This window comes from Malus domestica, chromosome 03 (assembly GCF_042453785.1).
Source record: "Malus domestica chromosome 03, GDT2T_hap1".
In the NCBI taxonomy this organism is placed as follows: Eukaryota; Viridiplantae; Streptophyta; class Magnoliopsida; order Rosales; family Rosaceae; genus Malus; species Malus domestica.
The window spans coordinates 28,067,575-28,089,968 of record NC_091663.1 but is presented as its reverse complement, the minus strand read 5'-3'; the positions used below and the strand labels follow the sequence as shown (position 1 = coordinate 28,089,968).

The window sequence follows — 22,394 nt, the reverse complement described above, 5'->3', positions numbered from 1 at the left end:
CTCATCAGCCACCTCATTTGGTTTAGGAAATTTGGTCTCCCTAGCATATATATATATATATATATATATATATATATATATATATATATACACACAATAATATTTTAGTCTAAGGGTTGGAGGTATTTTGACTAAGCCACAATGTGCCAAGAATAACAATTAGGAATTAAAATTGTCATCTAAGTCAAAATTCAAACTCCAACATGCTAGTGAAGAGGAATATTATTATACCATAATGCTAGTTACATAAGCCATTTAATTAAAAATAAATCTCTCTACAATTTTCACCATTGAAAAGAAAATAAATATTCTACAACTTTTTAAGAGTAATTTTCACTTTACTACTCTCAAGTTTGCAAAAATCGCACTTTACTACACTTGCTTTTCATCCCATTTCATACTTAAAGTTTGATTTTAGTGCCACTTTTATACTTGGTCAGTTGGTCTTTCGTCTTAGTAGGAGCGTTGAAAGATCTTTGATCTCAAAGCACTTTTCCCTAAAAAATTCTATCTATTCTTGCCTGCTTCTTCCATTCGATCTTTATCCTCTGGCAAATCATGATGTGCGCATGCTGGAGAGGGAACCTGAAGTCTGGCAGAAAATCCGAATCATAGTTAGCAGTTTGAATAGAACTAGTGTCGTAGCCAAAGTGTAGTAAAGTGTATTTTTGCAAAACTTGAGTGTAGGAAAATGGAAATTATATGTTTTTGTCAAACGATATTCTACGCTAACATACTTTAAGAGGAGGAAAAGGGTTAAACCTGAGATAGTGAGTTAAATAAGATGATGTTACCACCAAAGCAATCTACCACTTGCATTCTCGAACTTTTTATCACATTTTGTTTTCCATAAAAAGAATGTTATCACATTTATTTTGAATTTTTTGACATTTATTCTAAATTTTCATCACATTTATTCTGTTCAAATAACTTTCTCTCCGTGCGTGAAAGATCTTCTCTCTGAGAGTGACAGATTTTTCTCTCCGTGAGTGAGAACGGCAACAAAGCCCAGATTTTTTTTTTTAGCCACCGGCACTAATTCCGATTTGGTCGGTGGCAGCTCCTTCTTCATCATCTATGCTTCCTCTTTCTTTTCTTTTTGTTGATTTTCCCTAATTTCCTTCTTTTTTTCCCTAACCTTTCCACTCCTACTATCACTGATCTTCCTGCCCCCAGATTCATTCATCACCCATCCATCTTCATGTCCTTCATCTGGCGCACGCCGATTCCATCTTCGTTTCGATCTGCAATCACTTTTGACCGCGAACTGTTGTTGTCCTTAACTGGGAAGGTGCGTAAAGTTCCATTGTTCAAACCGTAGCCACACCACCTCCTTCTCTATGTCTGCCTATTTTGCACGGGTCATTTGTGGTAATCCCACCTACTTCTTTGGTTTGTAACTTTGTCTTACTTGGTGGCTGCGATCAGCAAGAATGTTATTTGACGGAAGACGAAGTCCATTATCTTTCCATATCTGAGGTACTGGTTCCTGAAAATATTTAGTGGTGGCGGTTTGTAATCGTTGTGGGGTGTTGTAGTGGCGCTTGCAGCGACGACGTTAAAAGGAAGTAGATAGGGTTTGCTTTTTGTGTTTTCTCTGTTTCTCTGTTTTGGGCCTAAAGGTTACTCTAGAGGTCCACTCTTTTGATCGTGTGGATATTGTATTTGGGCCTCTATTTTGTAATTACGTTGTAGTTTGCTAATAAAGTAACCTTTGACAAAAAAAAATTAAATAAATAAATGAGAAAGAGTATATAACGGGCTAGATTCGTTTAATTGGGGTACAAGTGGAAAGGAAATTGTAAAAAATTTCAGGAAAAGATACGATATTCATTGATGAAATTGAAAACGAACAAAAAGCTTGAGAATATGATGCATAATGGGCTTCGATAAAATTCTTGCCGGAAATTTCAACTCGGTCTAAAGAAAAAAATCGTCCCGCACAAAAGACTACAAACGTCAACTATTCCCAAAATTACAATCAACTCAACCACACTAGGCTCCGCAAACAGAGTATAATTTTAAACACATTTAACACTCATTTTTACGTGAAGACAAAATCCACGTGGTAAACAATGAGTGAGGAAGGTAGACCAAATATCATTATGTCTCTTCTTCTATCATTATCTGACTAATCACCAAATAACATGATAGACAGGGGTGAACCCTAAACGCAAAACAACATCTAATTTTTCTCCTCTCACACACCCACCATAGTGAATTAATCAAACCGAAAACAACAAACAAAATCAAACAAAGTTGTGTAAAAAGAGAAAAATGATTAGTTATCATTCCCCATCTTTTTTTTCCCCAAAAAAATATGTACACAGAATGAGTGAAGTAAAAGAATACATTTCAAAAATTTAATAATCGATGATTGGCTCGCCAATAGTCAAATTTCTCTCTATTTTCCAAGGCAAGTTAAAAAGCTTGGCCAAGATAAATTTGAAGACCTTGTTCACATTGATGTTGTGGGTTGCACTTGAGAAGAAGAGGGTCGCCTTTATAGCCTTTGCATAAGCCCTGGCCTGCAAAAAAAAAATATATATCTACCCTTTTATCTTAATACCGAAAAATCCCTCCATGTATGGATATGTAAAATACAGGATTTCCAATCCTAGCAAGAAAAGGAGGAAGACGGATACTCAATTAAGTGAGTAAACAAAATTTGATCTTGACGCGGAAAGAAAAGCATGAGTGCGGCAGATGTCAAGTCTCGGAAGATACAGGAGAAGACCCCCCAAGTCTTCGTTACCATTTATTATCCAAAACATTCTTCTCCTTCACATGATACACTTTGAAAACTAAATTTTCAGCTACCGTAATCGTCAAGGCAATAACTAGGACTTGGGTTTCTTTATTTGGGATATGGCCAATTGTGATGTTTTATTTTTCGGTGAAATGATGTTTTATATAATTGGTCAGAAATGGAAGAATCGAACCTAGACCTTTCAAACGTTGAAAAGAGATACACTCATACACAGTTAAGAAAAATCTAGTCAAAATGATAAGTAAAGTTAACTCTGTAAGTAGAATCAGAAATTTTAAAAGAAGTGGGCCCTGACACCAAGACATAATTGGGTGGGATCGCTCATTTCTACTTGATGGGTGAAAATCCTACATATTTACATAGGAAAACTAATGAAAAGGGCTTGAAAACTTTGAGTTTTAATGATAAAAACAAAATAAAGAGTAAAGTGAATAGTAACATGATTGACTTTTTAGTATAAAAATGTGGTTTTTCGTTAAAGTGAACAGTATCGGGTGCTTTTCGTTAAAGTTCTCACAGTTCAACCTAGTCCAAAGATGGCTTCGCCTCTAATAGCATACTAGTAATTATTACGACTAACCCATTCACTATATCATTTTTGTCTTTCCCTCTAGGTAGTATTAGTTTTAATCAAAATTTGCAGGAAATTTGTATACCTGGGTTACAATTGTCCACTGCAGATCTGGGGGAAGTCTCACAAAATCATCAAATTTAGTCCCAATTAGTATGGGAATTGCTGTCTGCACGTTAACAAACACAAAGTAAGAACTTGATTAATTAATTACATAAATAAATATAATTATTGGCTAATTAACTATGGATGTCTCTAATTTTAATTACTCAATTATAATATGTAAAAGATAAACTGTATATGGTACCTGGTTCCATTTTCTTGCTTGACTGTACCATCCAATGACACTGCAAGAACACAAAAAGCACCAGTTTCTATTAGTATTATTAACCATAGTGCTAATTGCTAAACAATTTGGGTTAAAATGTTACATATCAGAAGATTATGAGCTGACCTGTTTAGCGTGCGCCTACTAGTAAGATCAAACATGAACAAAATTGCTACTGCATCTTTACAGGCGATTGGAACATGAGCTATCGAACTCTGGTTGCCTACAAAGAACGTATAACAACAAATTAAATACATCATACCGTCAGACTGTCTGGTAATACAACATTTTTCGCGTGTTTATGTGCATACCTCCCACATCCCACATGCTAAACGAAATCCGAGCGCCCTGAACAATCAACGTTTTATCCATCAAATTTACTCCTGCCATCTGCAGGTATCTATGTTCTTGCTCATCCCCAACATATTTGCTCTTCAAGAACAAAAAGAAAAAGGAGAAAAAATTAATATAATCCATCATTAGTAGCATAACACTCTAGCCAACAACCAAATTAACAAGTCATTAAACCATAAATTACTTATATACTTTACCATAAAACTTGTCTTTCCAATCTGGCAATCACCCAGCAAACTGATCTTCAAGCTCACCAAATCCTCATCCGTCTCATACACGTTAAGACTACTACTTGTGGGGTTGTCCACTGCCAATACACCCTCCAAAACTTCCTGTGGCCGCGAGAAAGCTCCGAGGGGCAATCTCCGGTACCTGACCGCCGGCTTCCCTATGGAACAAACAAGAAACCTGTCCCAGATGAATCTGAAAAACTCCCGGATAACCGAAACCCGGTCGACTATGCACCACCTAAAATTAACGTGAACAATTTTTCGACAAAGCTGTGTCATCTTTTGTAGTAATCTTCATGAATAACTGTGACCATGGAATTTGGAATTTGTCATGATTTTTTGTGTTTGGTAAGTTGGTAGAAAGTATAAAACGTGCGTGATGATCCTTTTAACAAACAAATACAAATGGTAGGAAGGTCGGAAGGCGACTGAGTAGCAGCCTACGGAGGGCGATGATGGACAGACAGTCCAAATTGCCGGCTTCTTGACCGGTTTTTGTTTGTGTTTTGGTAAATTTGGGTCTACGGTATAAAATATCGTGTGCGGCTGCGATGGGTGTTATAGTCATATCCGTGGGAAAAAGGACAAAGTGTTATGGGTGGGGAAGATAAATTAAATTAAACGTTTTTATAATAGGAATAAAATTTCGTGGACATGCACGCAGCACAAGTAAGCTTATTGTAATGTGGTCTGGATAAGAATATGAACTCTTTTGAGGTGAGATTTTCGACTATTTGTCGTATTACAGACTTACAGTTTAATGTTAATATTTGTATCAATATTTTTGTGCAAAAAACATGAAATGATAAAAAATCTACGAAAGTTTCACTTTTGACAGAGTCTCATTGACACATCTCAAATGAAGAACACTACCTTTTAATATTAAATAATGTTTTTTGTGTAACTAGTCTTGGGTTTGAAGTTTGTACTCTTGAAAAAGGACAATACTTTGCTTACGACATGACATTATTTTATTGTATAAACATTATAATTAAAATTATTATTTTTTAAGGAAAACTAATGAAAATGGTATAAAAATTTTGAGTTTTAACGATAAAGACAAAATAACGGGTCAAGTGAATAGTATCATGATTGACTTTTTAATGTAAAAATGGGATTTTTCGTTAAAGTGAATAGTACCGGGAGTTTTTTTTTTAAGTTCCTTATTTTTTTAGGGAATTTTAACGAAAAACTCCTGGTACTGTTCATTTTAACGAAAAATCACATTTTTACACTAAAAAGTCAATTATGGTACTATTCACTTTACCCTTTATTTTGTCATTTTCGTTAAAACTCAAAGTTTTCAAGCTATTTTTATTAGTTTTCCCTATTTTTTATTGTTGATTAAAGCTTATTTCTAAGAAAACACATTCGATCCTTTTCTTTATCATCTTCTAAACAAAAACTCGTTCAATTTGGCAACTGATTAGTCCTTCATATATGTTCAAACAAATCAGATATTATGGTTATAAATAATATCTTCATGACAAACCATTAATTTGTTTGATTGATTTAAATGACGAATTTCAGCCCCCAACTCTTTGCTCATTCTTTTTTTTTCATCATTAATTTTAGGAGAAATACTAAGAAAATTTTCTTAAAAGTAGAACTTTTCATAGTTCTATGTCATATCATGTTTTTTGGCACAATTCTCGTACAAAAAATATAAAATATTGTGCTAAAAGATGTCGGATAGTCCATAAAAAAATTTCACTTTAAAAGTCTCCTTAGCATTTCTTTTAGTTTTAAAATTTAGATAAAGTAATTAAAAATAAATGCTTTTTTTTCATTTCAGTGGTAATTAAAAATAGATGCTTTTTTCATTTCAGTGGTGAAAGTAATTAAAAATAAGTGCTTTTTCATTTCAGTGGTCGGTATAATGGTAGTGGTGGTACCCTTCCTTCTTCTTTACTATTTCTTCAATTTTCTTTTAAATGAAATATTCTTTACTCTTTCGGCGAATGTATAATTTATATTTTTATGGGATAGCCTACGCTATCTTTTAACGAAAAAAGTTATTGGTACTCTTTAGTTTGAACGATAATTTTGTAACGCAATTAGGTTCGCACATAGCATTCTATATCGATAGTGTAATAGTACGTTTACAACATAAACAATAATTTTGTTGTCATTATGTGTTATTTTTCATTTAAAAAAAAGATCATATGGTGACTTTGCCACTACATTCTACATTTTCAAGGGTCAAAAAGGCTTACAGAGGTATTTCAGCCTCCCTTTAACCACAACTCAGGATGTGCCGTGTGAAATACGAGCCTGAAATTTGTTCTCAACCACATAGCCACTCCGTGATGGTTGTCATTATGTGTTATTAAGGTTAATTATTAAATATAACCTTAATTACCACTATTATTGAATTGTAAACTTTGATGATTATAGTGTAATATTTTCCTCTCTTGTAATTCACACGCTAAATAATGTTAATGTGTCATGTTGTAACATCGTCAAGCATATGTAGAAAGCCTAAAATTGAATAACATTGATGGAAAATTGCATGACATCTACTAATAAAAATGGTACCTTTTAATTTCCGTTTTTCATATAAAATTCATAAAGTTATCATTGATTACAAGTAATACTTGTACACTGAGGGGATGATAATGGTTTGAATCAGAGACACAATAAGTTAAAGAAAAAATCCCTAAACTAACAAGGCAAATTATCACTCGCAGTATTCATCAAATTATCATTTGAACTTCAAAACTTCAGAACACCATCTCCATGTCAACTAAAATTTTGAGAGAGGTGTTGGAAGTATGCTCAACAAATTATGAAAGGTCGATAAAACTTTCGGAATATAAATCATGATCTTTCAGTTGCTATATCAATCATGATAATCTGTTGGACTAAAACGATTACTGACAACATAAGATATAATATAAGCTTCAGGAATAAAATCATTGTGCAAATGTTGTTTACAATTCAACATCGTATTCAACTAACTGGAGTGGATATGATAAGAACTAACACCACCAAACCAAGCAGAGGAAAATAAAAAGAGGAAAAAGCAAAACTAGAAAAGAAGTAATGATTAGGTACACCTCGAATTTCCGTGCCATGCTTGATCAACACACGTGGTGGCACATTACAAGAGAATGAAAAAGATGAGCTGAACGCTGGGGGTTTGAATCCTTGAGGTCAAGAAGGGGATCCTGCTGATCAAGCAGTGTGAGCCGTTTGATTTTTATTCAACGACTATAAATAGTGGGATGCTTTTAAAGTTATATTAATTATAGCCGTTGGATGAAAATCCAACTGCCCGCACTGTTTGATCAGGAGGATCCTCTTTTTGGGCTCAGGAGAGGATCTAAATCTGAACGATGGTACTTATTCTTTAAATTGAATTTTCAAAAGAATTTTTTAAATTGAGTCATTGGTTTATGGGGAATCCAGATCCTCTTTGTGAGGATTCCAGAAATCCATGAATCATATTTGTTTATCGTATATCATGCGGTCAGAAATCATTTTAAATATTTTTATTTAAAATTAAATACAAACAGTACCTAATAAAAACTGACCGCACAATGTACGATGAACAAACATAATTTACAGATCCTCATGATCATCACAAAAAAAATCCGAAAATGATCCTGTTGGGTTTATGGGACCCAAATAACAGTGGTTTCCACTACTACACATCAACACTTGTTCTAGAAAAGAAAAATCATTTGAAAATTCTTACTATGACGTCTCTTTCACTTGTGATTAGTGGAAACTAACGGTGTTTGTGATTGTAGGGAATGATAAAAAAAACAAATACCATTCACTTGTGATTGTAGAAAGAGGAAATTACCTTGCAACAAGGAAGAAGAATCTGCTCGCAAAAAAGGAGAAAAGAAATCAAAAGAGAACAATGCTTGGCTCCACAAACTATAAAGGAATTCCCCCTCAAAATACTTTTTGCTAATTCACATAATTTTGTGCTTATGATCAAAATTAGAGGTGGGACAGTACAGTTCGGTCCGGTTCCACGAACCCGAAATCGGAATTGGAACCTGAAAATATCAACAGTTCGTTTCAATGCAGTTTCACAAAATTTTATATTACTAAAATTGTACGGTTTCTGATTCGATTCATGTTGGTTTACGGTTCTATCCAAAATTATATATATATATTTTCGAATCTTCTTCCAATACCAAACACATATTTCAACTACAAATTCAAGCATATTTTAGCTCCCACTACTAGATCTACCAGATTCGATTCATGTTGGTTTACGGTTCTATCCAAAATTATATATATTTTTTCGAATCTTCTTCCAATACCAAACACATATTTCAACTACAAATTCAAGCATATTTTAGCTCCCACTACTAGATCTACCAGATTGTAACTGGAAAATAGAGAGTGTACATATAAATATATATCAAAAGATAGAAAGCTTCAGAGCAAGACCAAAGTGTACATCCTAAACTAAATCTAAAGTTTACATAATGCATAATCTATATATATATGAAGGGAGAAGGCCCTCCCATTAAACTTTCAAATAAAATAAGAAATTCACAAAAAAAAAAAAAAAAAAACAACTACCATAGCTAACTTTTTTTTTTTAATATATTGTTTTTTTGTTTTTTCAAATAAAAAATCAAAAGAGCCAATTGCCACATGCGTACGCTTGTGGCAAGAGGCTAGTATAATGAAAAAGAATGAAGAAAAATAAAGTGGGGAAGAGAAGTGATAAAACAATAAAGAAGGGGAGAGAAGTGAGAAAAATATTAGGCTTATGCACATGGCCTTCTTGGAAAAATGGCTTATCAATATAAAAAATAATAATCAGACAATAATTTATATTAAACACGTCCTTCGGATTTTAGTATTTCCAAACCGTAACCGAAACCGGTTTGAGACAATTCTGTTTGATTTTTGTTCCGATTTTTATTTTTTTGGTCAATCCGATTTTTACCGGTTTTCTTTATCACAATTTGATTCAGTTTTCCGGTTCGAAGGTTTTTGTGCCCACTCCTAATTGGAACTTTTTATAGTATAGATCACTCTGTAGATTTTACATATACAAAAAAAAAAAAAAAACAATTGAAATTAGGGAGCTTTAATAAAAAGGGCTTGGGCCAACAAATATTTAACAAAAAACCATCCCAAAATATTATTTAACCAAAAGGGCTCAAAGTTTAATAAAAAAAACCATCCTCTTCTCACCCTTCTTTGGCTTAAGCGATGCAAGCTCCTCACAACACTTTTCACTTGGGTTTTTTCAACTTCTCTAACAACGGCGACCACAACAACAACATCTTCGGTGTCGAGTTTGATGTCTTCGAAAACCAAGAGTTCCAGGATCCTGATGACAACCATGTTGGTTTGGACATCAACTCTCTTATGTCTAATGCTTCGAGCACCACTTGGTATTGGAGTGGCGGACTTGATCAAGATTTCAATGAGTTGAAGCTCAACAATGGAATTAACTATCAAGTGTGGATTGATTTTATGGGCTTGAGAATTAATGTGACCATGGCTCGTGCTGGTGTGGCAAAAACAACCAAATCGAATTCCTCCATTTCGAAAACAACCAAATCAAACTTGAAAAATGAAGCATTCATTGGAACAAAGCCACCAAACACAAGTTCCAAGAAGTTTAATGGCAGAAATTGGTGAAAAAGTGTCTGAAAAAAAAAGAACAAAAACATAAAACAGTTTCTGGAGAATCCAAAACATAACACTGTTTTTGGAAAAAAAAAAATCAGATACAATGTTTGTTTTTTCTGGTACAAATAAACACTGTATCTGGAAAGAAAAGAATCAAAATCTTGAAACAGTGACTTAAATTCCAGATGCATTGACTTAATTTCAGAAACAGTGACTTATATTCTAGAAACAGTCTATGTTTTAACCTTTGACTGTTTCTTTTCTTTCATGCATCAGTTGATTATATTTAAGAAACAAGGTGCTTAATTTGCTTTGAATCCAAATACAGTGAATTTCACTATTTCTTTTCTAGCTTACATTTAAGAAACAATGTGTCTATTTCATTTGGATCCAGAAAACAGTGACTTAGATTCAAGAAGTAAAGTAACTTAGGTTCCAGAAACAGTGACTTAGATTCCAGAAACAGTGTTACTTAAAATCCAGAGATAGTTTATTTTTACAGTTCAGAAATAGTGACCCGTCGTTATTATTGAACATCATACATATCTCAAATTTATTTTTTGGAGAAACAAACAATGAACTCCACTGATAAAGAAAAATTGAAAACAGTATCTCAAATACACTATGAATAATAACGACGATCACATATCAACGAAATTATACAAAATATAGCATGAGGATCTATATTTTTGTTTCAAAGAAAAAGAAGAAGGTCTGCAAAACAACGATGAACTCCATTAACAACGAAAATCTGGAACTCAACTTAAAAAAGTTAGGGGTAAAATCGACAAATCATAATTTATTATAGTTGGGCGCTTTTTAGTTGGACTACTTTAATATGTGCCTTGTACTAAACATTAAACAAAACTTATAACATGGTTTTTGATTAAAACTAAAACTTTTCAATCTTTTTTTATTAGTTTTCCTTTAAAATTAAGGTCTTTAGTTAATCAATTGTAGCAAATAAAAGGACAGTTCGTAATATTTTTATCGATCCAATCACTTATTTTAATACAGTTTGATGACTAGACGATTTTATATTTTGTTATTTTATATAGTAATTATAATATAAATGATTTTAATCATAAAGACAACGTATCGTAAATGAACCACAAAATGTTTTGATTTTGAGAAAGAATTCCTTCCCAAATTTTGTGGAGCGTATTATGCAAAAGGCCAGAGAATGAAGAAGCTCGCTTTCGAACCCATGTTTGATGTTGGGCCCAAAGAACCCGACCGAATATCCCATCCCGGATACATTTAAACCCACTCCAATTTAAGAGAAATTTAAATAAAAATTGAATAATAATAATAATAAAGAAATTTTAATAAAAAACCGTGATACTGTTCATTTTAACAAAAAAAATCATACTCTCACGTTAAAAAATCAAATTCTAATATTCACTTTTAACTTTTATTTTACCTCAATGTTAAAACTCAAAAATTTAGTAATAACGAAGAAGAAGAGGAAGTTGCCGCTGCAATCCTTCAACCTATCTCCTTCACCGTGGCCGGCGGCCTGAGCTCCCTTCAAAGGTATGCAGAGAAATTGGTGTTCAGAGATTGAGGTCCAAATCCTTATAGAATCACTCTACAAAAATTCAGCCCCCATTGCATACAAACTATTTGTTTAAATGCCTATACGTCTGATATATATTTTCAATCATAATTTCTCCAACAATGATAATCTGCAGTGACTCAATGGATTCGGACGCAGAAGCTCTGGAGGAGAAGTTGGCATCTTTGCTTGGTCAGCTCCAAGCAGAGGCTGCCATTCTGGAAAGAATGGTATACAAGAACAAGAACCAGCACAGGCGCGGCTCCTACTTCCAGCACCTTATGAAGGTTTACGGTTTTCCCACCTTGTTGATGATCATAATGCTTTTACCCATTTGTTTGGTTCCTCAGAAAATTCATGAAAGAGAAGGAAAATTAAGTTTTCTTTAACTTGTATCAAGCATGATTTGATTGCAGTGAATGGTTTAACTGACTAATTTGAATGGTGGGTTTTTGTTGCATAACGTTTTTTTTATGGGTTTCAAATTTTGAAGTTAGCCGTTTTTGCAGTTGTAAGCTTCTTACTTTTTTGTTTGATTGCCTTCAAATTTAATGGAAGAAGAAGAAAAGTTTCGGTATTGCATTAATGGGGGTGAAGTTTTAGTCTGCCTAGCTTAATGGGGTTGAATTTTTAAAATTTGATCATCTATTATGTGTTTTACTTTGCTGTTTTGTATGCGTTTACGTAGTTTGCCTCACTTTTGTTTATGTCAGGTAAGGAGGGACTTGAGGCTTTTACAATCAACTAAACTGGAGGAACTTTTTGGTTGCTGTTTTCAAAGTATTACTGGGAACAGACCTAAGCAAAAGTTGCATCTATTAGAAAGGTAAAACATGAAATTTCAGTTTGCATCCTATGTTGCATTTTTTTGGGGGGAGGTAGAGCAGAGTCAACGTTTCATCAGTGCATAATTGAACTTAAATTAGAGTTCCATGAAAGCTTATTATGGAATTCATAATTATTTTGTCCAAAGGAAGGAAAATGTATGACATATTGTTTATATTTGGTTTATTAACTTTATCTTTTGTTACGAAGCAGGATCATAGATAAGTGAGTTCTTTCTCTCTTCTAAATTGGAAATCTCAGCTCTGTGTTTGAAAGGCATAAAGCCTTCATTGGCCTGACTACATAGTTTATATTAAAATCACATGCCAAATCATTGTGTCACAGCTTGAAGAAAAGAAAATGTGAAAGTGGGAAACATAATTTTATGGAGCGACTTCTTGGAGCTGCACGCCTTCTATCACAGGTGTTTTCTTGCTTTCATCGAATGATTTGTTAAATTTCCGCCCTTAAACTTCATAGTAGTGGTTAATAATGCTTTATATCTGTATAATTCTTACGAAAACAATGGAGAAACCTTTCACTTTCACTAATCTGGGTTTGTAGAATGATTCAAAGTTTCTTCTTAATTTTGCTTGACCTGATTTGAGGATGGGGGGTATACAACATGTTAACTTATAAAAGTCCAAACATGAGGTTACGTCATTATATATGTTTACTTTTGATTTATAAAGATACCTGAATCATGTTTCAAGATACGTTTACTTGTTAAAAAAGTAAATATCAACAACTTATTATGAAACTATGTGTAGTTTTCTTGATAACATGGACTTGATAATGTGCACTCTTCTAAGCCAGTGAAGCTGCACCCAAATAAGTGTCTGGTACAAGTTAATGAAGGTGTCATATCCTTAGGTGTTTATGAAAGAAAAGTGATCTATCTATTCATATGTCTTTCTGTGTGCGGCTGTGCATACTTAGATCCTGTAACTGATTCTATGCTTGTGACAAGGACCATGTTAGGTAGTCCAACATGAAATACATGCTTTATTCTAACGTGTTAACTGTGTTTTGTTTCTGTTGCAGATGGTTGAGACAATGTTGAAGGCGGCTTTGTATCCTTTGCTTGCTAGTTATAGGCGGCTATGTATCCTTTGCTTACTAGTTATACATATACTAACATTCTTGTAACTTATATAAGATCAGAACTAATGTGAAAACTGCTGTCCAATTGACTATCACATTTACCATATGTCTAAGGCATCTGAGTCTCATAGTAGTATTTGAGAACTGCTGTCTTGGTCCAAATATCTTAATAGCTAGTCTCCCAAGTAATCTGTAACCATTTTTGCATGGTATTGGATTTGTGATGTATCTTTTCACATAGACCATTTGTTTTTTTCTTTGTTACTTCAGCATGTTTATTTTAAATTTTTAAACTATTGCTAGGGTGTTATTTTGCAAACTGATTGCCATTCTGTATCCAGTAGTCTAGCCCTTGGATCACCAAACATAAATTGCATATGCATCTTGTGAATTTGTTGATCTTGACTATTCAACAGTGAGATATCCACGTTGCTTGCTTGATCATTTTTCATGGGATTTTCTCTGACTGTGTTAGCTCTGCTTGCACGACTTCGAGTTTTGGTTCAACAAGTAAGAAGTTACTCCAAGCCTTTTCCCCAAAATTTTTAAAGTCGGAAAACAGATTATTTATTAACCGTCTTTAGTTTATGGCATATATGCTCATGTCCTTATCATTTAGATGGTTCAAGTTCTGAACCCATTCACAGATTCCCACAAACCTGTAGAGGAAGGAACATGGAACTGAGTTATCCAACAAAACATTATCCTGTTGTTAAACATGTAATATAGCCAAGTGGGTAGTTTGTGGTTTCATGATGAAGGGAAAATATACATGCTGCAGCAGCTTTTGGTTAGTGATTAAACATGGGATTGAGGTATCCAAAGAAGTAATAATGTTTACGATATAATGTGATATCCCTGAGGAATGTGCCATTTCACTAAGTTTGGACATTTCAAGCTTCAAGCTTTTTTCCGACAAAGAAAAGAAAAAAAGGCATGTCATGCTTTAAGTTCGTCTCTTGTAGTTGGATTGATTTACTGAACTTTTCTTTTCCTCCATTTTCCGCAGATTCTACTTGATGTTGTTTCAGTATTCAACATGGTTTCTTCTCTCTGCCAAAAACAGCAATTTGTCAAGATAGTTCAAGGAGGACTTGAGGTCACCCCTTCTTTTATTTGGAAATTTATTCTGGTATCAAATTATTTTTAGATCTATGATTTTTACCGTCATCTTTGTGCATGATTGATGCAGGTGTTTAGGGAGTTTTACGCTATAAATGAGGAAATTATCATTCTTGAGTGTGTGTGGAAATCAGATAAGTTTGAATTGATTGAGAGGACACATAAGACTGAGATGGAAGTCACGATGGAGCTCTTTCTTTAGGGGCATCATCTGTGCTGTATCAAAGCACTGAGTCTTTCCTTGGAGGTGAGGATACTCGTGGATATTTTTCTTCCTTTCTCTCTATTGAACAGTTCCTTTCATCTGGTCCCTGGGGACCAGGGAGTTTATTGGTCAGCTGTGGCTGGATTAAATCCAGTGATGGAGAACAGCATACTGTACTTTATGCTTCCCTTGCTTGTCTTAATTCTTTCCTCCATTTGCTCTGTTAACTGTTCTAATGTGACATGATCGACTTTGCTGCTTTATATGTTTGTTGCTGTATGATACTGTTTCTGCCACATGGATAAAGACACTCAGTGGCTGGGCAAATTATTTTCTGTCATTGACATGAGCATTTTTTAAACAATGAAGTCATTGGAGGCTTTGATTTTCTCGGATTTTCAGGATATGCTATTTTTCCTTACTCGTACTAATTGGAAGCAAAAGATTATCAAGTTTTTTCTATTTGTAGCTCTCATGTGTATATGTTATTTTTAAGTATTTCTTTGACTTTTACAATGTCTTTAGCCACTGGTAGGTTAGAGGTTCTGCACACTTGAAAGGATGCTTGTTCACTGTGCTCATAAAAAGTGAAAAATGCCTTTCGGACTTCTATGTTTCTGCACAAAAACTTAATAAGTTGTGCTTATGCATCTGTCTTTGAGCGATAGGAATACATCATATGTTTCCAAACACATCTTCCAGTATGATGTAATTCTATTGTACGAGTAACTAATTTTCTCCTAAGGTTCATTCAGGTTCAACCGCTTAAGTGTTTGAAAAGTCTACATGAAGTCCTCGAGAACTTGGTTGAACTGAGTTTAACAATTATCTACTTGGTTTATATCCAAGGATAAAAGTCGTTCATAGTAGCTTTGTCTAAGTTTTGTTTTCTCCTCGTCGAAAAGTTTGTTCTTTGTTTAAACCTTGGTCTCCTGTAGTTTAATGTGATTATGGAAATACAATTTACCTGTTGAGTCTTCTTAAACTTTGGTTTGTGCCAGTTGATGAAACTATTCACGAAACGGCAGATGCAAACCACAGTGCTGAAAAAGGTCCAGTCGAGGTCAAGGAGGATAAGACCAATTTAATGTCAGGTCTGTCCAATGACGGTGATAACAGGCAGCTGGTTGAGCGTTGCGAAGATGTTACAACCATTGGAGAGACTCCGAGCATGAAGTTTTCCGAAGAAGGTTGCTTGCTAACTGGCACGAGCTCGTCTTCAAGTTCCGATGCATCAAAACTGAAGTCTGGACCGGTTAAAGTGGCATTTATACAAGTCAAAACACCTTCACAGTCGAATACAACTGAAATCCCTTCTAAAGAAACTGACATCAATAGCAATACCAAGGAAGATTCATCATTCAGTTTGCTTTCTAGTGGAAATGTAGTCTCATAGATCATGAGTGAAATCATGATACCCTAATTAAATAGAATTATTAAGAACCTATTCTATTAGGTTTACAATGCAACACGGTCATTTTATCTTCTCTTTTTCCCAATTATATTGTCGTACGTGTTTAACAAGGGTTTCTCTCTCGACATTTTCCTTTGTGTCTATGGGTACATAAGACAATCATGGTGTTTTTTTTATTTAACAAAGGGTATAGTATCTACATTAATCTACATTAATCTACAGAGAGGGGGTGTCGAAAATGGAATCTTGGATGTAAAAATAAATGCTCTTAACCAACTGAAATAGAAGGCATTTGCAGACAATTGTGATGTCTTGACTCTTTAAGTCGAGTAAAAAGTTGGACAATTAGAAAATGTGTTAAATATGATTCACTGAAATCTGAATTTTCTTTTCTTTTCTTTTATATAGCCGACAAAATTGAACAAAAATGCAAAGGACTTTGGTCAAGTGGAAGTCTTGAATAGTTGCAAATGCATATATGCCTCTATGTTCTTGGATTTCATAAGAAATTATACGAATTGTATAGTGGTTTTAAATTTAACCACATTTTGCAAGCTAGTGGGTGTTGTTTTTCGTTTGGTCTTTGCTGGATGCAAGGAGTGATATTTTTGTTCTCCTGCTTTACAGGGGAGTGCCTGGTAAAATCATGATGAATTGCTGTCTGGAGCAATCGACCAGCGGCAAGCAACTAACCAGGCATGTTTTATCAGGGTTTGCAACAACATTAGTGTTTATCTCGCAAATAAACCAGGTTAGCAGATTTAATCATTTGTATTGTTATAGGATGCTGGAAGAACATAGGTCTTGGACCAATCACTTCCTTGCTTGGCATTGTCTATGCTACCGGACAGAAGTTATACCCCTTTAGATCAACATTTGTTCAAGTTCTTTCCTATATCGGGATTGTCAGAGCATTTCTGGCTGAGATGTTTGAGCTTGGTGTTCTTGATGTTGTATTTGAGACCTCGTAGAACACAAAGTTTTCAGTGTCACTTCCTTTAGTGCTTCACTCTGTATAACCGATTTAAATAAGTTAGGATTTCTAATAGAATGAGCCGGACTTTGTATGTGCTTGAAAGTTTAATAGGGAATTTAGTCCAAAACTAGGTTGCCTTACGGCTGTAAACGAAAAAGATTTAGGTATTCTTGTGTCATTGCAGGAGGTAGAGGATACATGATGCCTTTTACTGCTTTTGGGCAGGCGGTTGCATCAGATGTTTCCCATCAAAGAAATATATGAGTTTGCAAATGCTACGGAGGAGACAGTTACTCTTCCGCTTGATAAGGGATCCGATGAAGGAGATGAGAGGCTAATGATGATGAGAGGCATGACAGCAAATAACTTTGACCCTGTTAGATATTCTGGAAGGTGGTTTGAAGTTGCTTCGCTTAAACGTGGATTCGCTGGGCAAGGTCAGGAAGACTGCCACTGCACCCAGGTAAACACAAAGGGTACGTGTAGTTGTAAAAAACTGCGACGTTTATTTTGACTCTTGGTTCGGGAAATAGTGTAGATTTGAGAGGAAAATATATTCTCCCCCTTCTGTTGTATTGGACAAGAGAGTGCAGATCTGAACTGTTGAACCTACTCATCAATCGTTGTTGAGCTACCTAGTTGTTTATCAATAGCCCTTCCAAGTAGCAGGTGGTCGAAATCATAGCAAGATCAGCTTTCTTGTGATGATTTGCTTCTCATTGCTTATAGATAACAGGCTCTTTCAGTCACATGTTCACCACCTATTTTCTGACTGCAAAACCATTAATCACCTTATTAAATTGCAGGGTGTGTATACATTTGATTTGGCGAAACGGGCCATCCAGGTTAATACCTTCTGTGTTCACGGGAGCCCTGATGGATATATCACTGGAATACGGGGAAATGTTCAATGCCTTTCGGACGAAGATTTGGAGAAAAAAGAAACAGATCTAGAAAAGCAGGAGATGATCAAAGAGAAGTGTTTCCTCCGTTTTCCATCATTGCCATTTATCCCTAAGCTTCCATATGATGTGATTGCAACTGATTATGACAATTACGCTCTTGTTTCGGGAGCAAAGGACACTGGTTTTATACAGGTACTTACTCATAAACTGCCTTTTAATTCATAGGAATGTTAGATAGAAGTATTCGTGCTTACTACTTTGAACATTTTATACTCTTGTTTGACGTTGCGCGAGTTTTTACTCGCATCTCTACAATTTGAGGACGCATAATATTATGTGGGAATCGTTCTGTGGCATTAATATTACAGATTTACTCGAGAACGCCTAATCCCGGTCCTGAGTTCATAGAGAAGTACAAATCTTACTTGGCCAACTTCGGATACAACGCAAGCAAAATCACGGACACACCACAAGACTGTGAGCAAATGACAGACACGCAGTTATCTGCAGTGATGTCAATGCCCGAGATGCAACAGGCCTCAACAAAGGAATTTCCTGATCTCGAACTGAAGAAATCTGTTCAATTTGACCCCTTTACGAGCGTATTCGACACTCTGAAGAAATCTGTTCAGCTCTTTTTAAAATAGTCCTGAATGTAGGAAGTGTAGAGGGATGGAAATGCTTAACAAGTTTATGGGAAATCTGAGTTGCTACAGCAGAGCTCTTGTATTACTTCTTACTGCAACTCTCTTAATACAAAATGATATGCCAAAGGCTATATAAAGAGAATACAAAGTACTAGAGAGTTCTTCCTAGACAACTTAACAAACATAGGCTAGGAACTCTGATACAATTAACTCTGGAATAATTGTCGGGAAAGTCTAGAGTCTTAACATTTAGGGTAGTGCATTAATTCCAACACTCCCCCTTAATGCACTTTCTTCACAACTCCAATGAGCTCTCTGAGGTAGCAAAACTTTTCTTTCGGAAGTGCCTTGGTGAGTAAGTCCGCTAGCTGCTCATCCGTTCGGCAATATTCAAGCTAAATTTCTTTCTTCTCAACAGCTTCTCTGACAAAATGATATTTGATTGCAATGTGCTTGGTATGATCATGAATTTTTGCCAATTGCAATGGCTGACTTGTTGTCACAATACAATACAGTGCCTCATTCTTGCTTTTCTCCAATATCTTCAAGAATTCTTCGAAGCCATACGGCTTGAGATGTTGCTTTTGCTGCTGCCACATACTCTGCTTCGGCAGATGATTGTGTCACCACACTTTGTTTCTTCGTACGCCAAGAACATATCCTTGAGCCAAGAGAGAAAACATAGGCCGACGTACTTTTCATATCATCAAGACATCTAGCCCAATCAATATCAGTGTACCCGATAAGCCTTGAACTTCATGCTTCAACCTTGTACATAATTCCATAGTCAAGCGTGCCATGCACATATCTTAACACCCTTTTTCCGGCACCAAATTGAAGCTGACTTGGTTCCTCCATGTATCTTGAAAGCATACTTGAAGCAAACATGATATCCGGCCTGGTGGCAGTGAGATATAAAAGACGACCGATCAAACTTTGATACTTTATGGCATCTGCTTTCTTTGCACCATCACATTTCTTCATCTTTTCATTTGGCATCAAAGAAGTAGCCATTGTTTTTCAGCTAGACAAATTGAACTTCTTGAGCTGATTTTCAGCATATTTCTTTTAAAAATAAATATCCCATTTTTGGTTTGAGAAACTTCAATTCCCAAGAAATAATGAAGCAAACCCAGATCACTCATCTCATAAGTGCTCATCATATCTTTCTTGAACTGCTGTAACAAACTTTGATCATTTCTAGTGAAGACTAAGTCATCCACATATAAGGAAACAATGAGAATGGAAGCTCCTCTTTTCAAAACATAGAGTGTAGGCTCATTTTGGCTCTTTTCGAAACCACGCTTGGCAAAATACTTATCAATTTCAGCATACCACGTTCAAGGTGCTTGATTTAACCCGTAAAAGGCCTTTTTTAGCTTGTAAACTTTGTCTTCTCTTGCTTCAAGCACGAAACCTGGGGGTTGTTTAACGTAAACTTCTTCTTCCAACACTCCATTCAAAAATGCAGACTTCACATCAAGTTGATAAATCAACCAATTCTTTTGAGCAGCAAGAGCAATCAAAGTTCTAATAGTTTCTAACTGTGCAACTGGAGCAAAGGTCTCGGAAAATCAATATTTGGCTTTTGAGTAAAGCCTCTTGCCACGAGGCTAGCTTTGTGCTTTTGAATGTTGCCATCTTGATTGAATTTCATCTTGAAAATCCACTTCACATCTATGACATCTCTATCTTGTGGATAATCAACCAGCTCCCATGTTTGATTTTTCTCGATCATTCTCATCTCCTCCTTCATGGCTTTCACCCATATTTCTTGATTTTGTACCTCTTCAAAGCTTTCCAGCTCTACACCAACGAAATTGCAAGTCTCGTACACTTCTCGCAAACTCTGAGTTCTTAATGGAGGACTTTCTGATGAAGAGTAGTTCAGAGAAACAGGTTTTGCATTCGAACTACTTCCATCATCATTTGAACTTCTTCTTCCGACAACTACTAGAGTCTGACGCGTGACTTCTTCTTGTTGCTGCTCTCTTGGAATTTCACCTTCTTCTTGCACAATTGCATATGACATCTCTTGCACTTTATTTTCATTCCAAACCCAGCTAGCCCTTTCATTAAAAATCACATCTCCAACTCACAATTAATTTCTTAGTTTCAACATTATAAGGCCTATAACCTTTTGTGCTGGAACAATAGCCAAGAAAGATACATTTTTGGCTTTTTTTTTAATTTTATTTTTTATTTTTTATCAAGCTTTGTTCTCTTTTCAGTAGGAATATGAGCATAACAAATGCAGCCAAAAATTTTGAAATGACTCACCGAAGGTTTGAATCCGCTCCAAGCTTCAAATGGAGTTTTGTTCTTTACAACTTTGGTTAGACATCTATTAAGAATGTATATTGCTGTATACAAAGCTTCTGCCCAAAAACTTTTTGGTAGCCCTTTCTCATTAATCATGGATCTAGCCATCTCCACGATTGTTCAGTTTTTTCTTTCGGCAATGCCATTTTGTTGGGGACCATACCCTGCTGTCAATTGCTTCCAAATGCCTTCATCTTTGCAGTAATCTTCAAATTCATGAGAGGTATATTCGCCTCCTCTACCATTTCGAATGATTTTGATGCTGCAACCACTTTGCTTTTCTACTAAAGCTTTGAATTGTTTGAAGACAGTGAAAGTTTATGATTTATCCTTCAAAAAAATAAACCCATGTCATCCTCGAATAATCATCAATGAACACGAGAAAGTACATGTGTTGGCTTAAGGAAGGAGTTGGCATTTTGTCACAAATATTGGTATGCACAAGTTCCAGCGGTGCCTTTGCTCTCTACGTGCTTTGTCTTGGGAATGAATTACGGTGCTGCTTGCCCATGACGCACCCTTAACAAGCATTAGTTATTGCTTCAATTTCTAGCAACTCTTTTACCATGCTTTTCTTTTGGAAAAGCTTTAGCCCTTGGAAATTTAAATGACAGAACCTCTTGTGCCACAACCAATAGTCTTGCACAACATCAACCTTCAAAGAAACTTCATTTCCACAGCGCATTGAAAGAGGAAAAGTTTGATTTGTCTCCACTGGAACCGATGCAACGAGCTGGTCAATATCCTTCTTGTCTTGAATAGTGCAGTCCTCATCTTCGAAAATAACTTTGTAGCCATTTTGCATAAGCTGCCCAACACTTAATAAATTATGAGCTATGTTTGGAATAAGCAAAACATCACGAATATATTTTACTCCCTTTTTTGTTTGGACAGGAACAATGTCTTTCCCCAACGCTTGGTGATAATAATCATCTCCCATCTTTATGCTGGGAGTAATAGAAGTGTCCAGATCAACAAATAATTTTTCATTTGATGTCATATGATTGCTGCAGCTGCTGTCCACTTACCAAACATTATTTCCTTCTCCAAATTTTGATTGACTAGCATAAAATAAAATCCCTTATTTTGCATCATTCTTCTTCGCAAAATTTGCTTGATTAGAATTCTTGAATCTGCATTCCTTTTCAACATGCCCAAATTTGTTGCAATAATGACACTTTGGCTTCCTGCGGTTAAAACACTCAGCTGTGTCATGGTTATGTTTGTTACAAATCTTGCAAAAAGGCGTATTACCTTTAGTTCTTTTGGCATCATTTCTTTTGCTAGACTCACCTTTCTTCCATCTTTTTTGTTCCCCACCTTGCTGGTCATCTCGAGCATTGTCTTTCTTGAAGAACTTCTTGGATTTGAATGTGTGCTTTGATTGGAAAGCACTTTCAACAGATTGCTCATTATTTTGTCTCAACCTTCTTTGCTCATGAGACCT

General features: G+C 35.3%; 3 protein-coding genes and 1 pseudogene across 4 annotated transcripts; 3 read left to right on the top strand and 1 right to left on the bottom strand.

Annotated features, from left to right (window-relative positions):
• Positions 1 to 2,089: 2,089 nt before the first annotated feature.
• LOC103429126 (septum-promoting GTP-binding protein 1) lies at positions 2,090 to 4,784 on the bottom strand. 2 transcript variants are annotated; one of them, XM_070819262.1, is made up of 6 exons: positions 4,221 to 4,784; positions 3,981 to 4,101; positions 3,796 to 3,892; positions 3,649 to 3,688; positions 3,427 to 3,510; positions 2,090 to 2,528 (listed from the first exon to the last, which is right to left on the bottom strand). In XM_070819262.1, exons 1-6 carry the CDS (start codon positions 4,530 to 4,532, stop codon positions 2,364 to 2,366), a joined length of 819 nt encoding a protein of 272 aa, XP_070675363.1. In that variant the 5' UTR covers positions 4,533 to 4,784; the 3' UTR covers positions 2,090 to 2,363. The 2 variants fall into 2 exon arrangements, 1 of the variants encoding a protein (XP_070675363.1); XR_011579433.1 differs by having other exon boundaries at positions 2,260 to 3,060; positions 3,140 to 3,510.
• A 4,659-nt stretch (positions 4,785 to 9,443) lies between these two features.
• On the top strand, positions 9,444 to 9,878 carry LOC139194781 (probable L-type lectin-domain containing receptor kinase VII.2). The gene has a single exon (XM_070819696.1). It carries the CDS (start codon positions 9,444 to 9,446, stop codon positions 9,876 to 9,878), a length of 435 nt encoding a protein of 144 aa, XP_070675797.1.
• Positions 9,879 to 11,287: 1,409 nt separating this feature from the next.
• On the top strand, positions 11,288 to 14,419 carry LOC103429115 (uncharacterized). Its single transcript, XM_070819261.1, has 7 exons — positions 11,288 to 11,405; positions 11,564 to 11,714; positions 12,141 to 12,253; positions 12,598 to 12,676; positions 13,297 to 13,357; positions 13,773 to 13,866; positions 14,366 to 14,419. Exons 2-6 carry the CDS (start codon positions 11,571 to 11,573, stop codon positions 13,820 to 13,822), a joined length of 447 nt encoding a protein of 148 aa, XP_070675362.1. The 5' UTR covers positions 11,288 to 11,405; positions 11,564 to 11,570; the 3' UTR covers positions 13,823 to 13,866; positions 14,366 to 14,419.
• A 2,214-nt stretch (positions 14,420 to 16,633) lies between these two features.
• On the top strand, positions 16,634 to 18,783 carry LOC103429104 (chloroplastic lipocalin-like; annotated as a pseudogene).
• Positions 18,784 to 22,394: the final 3,611 nt, after the last annotated feature.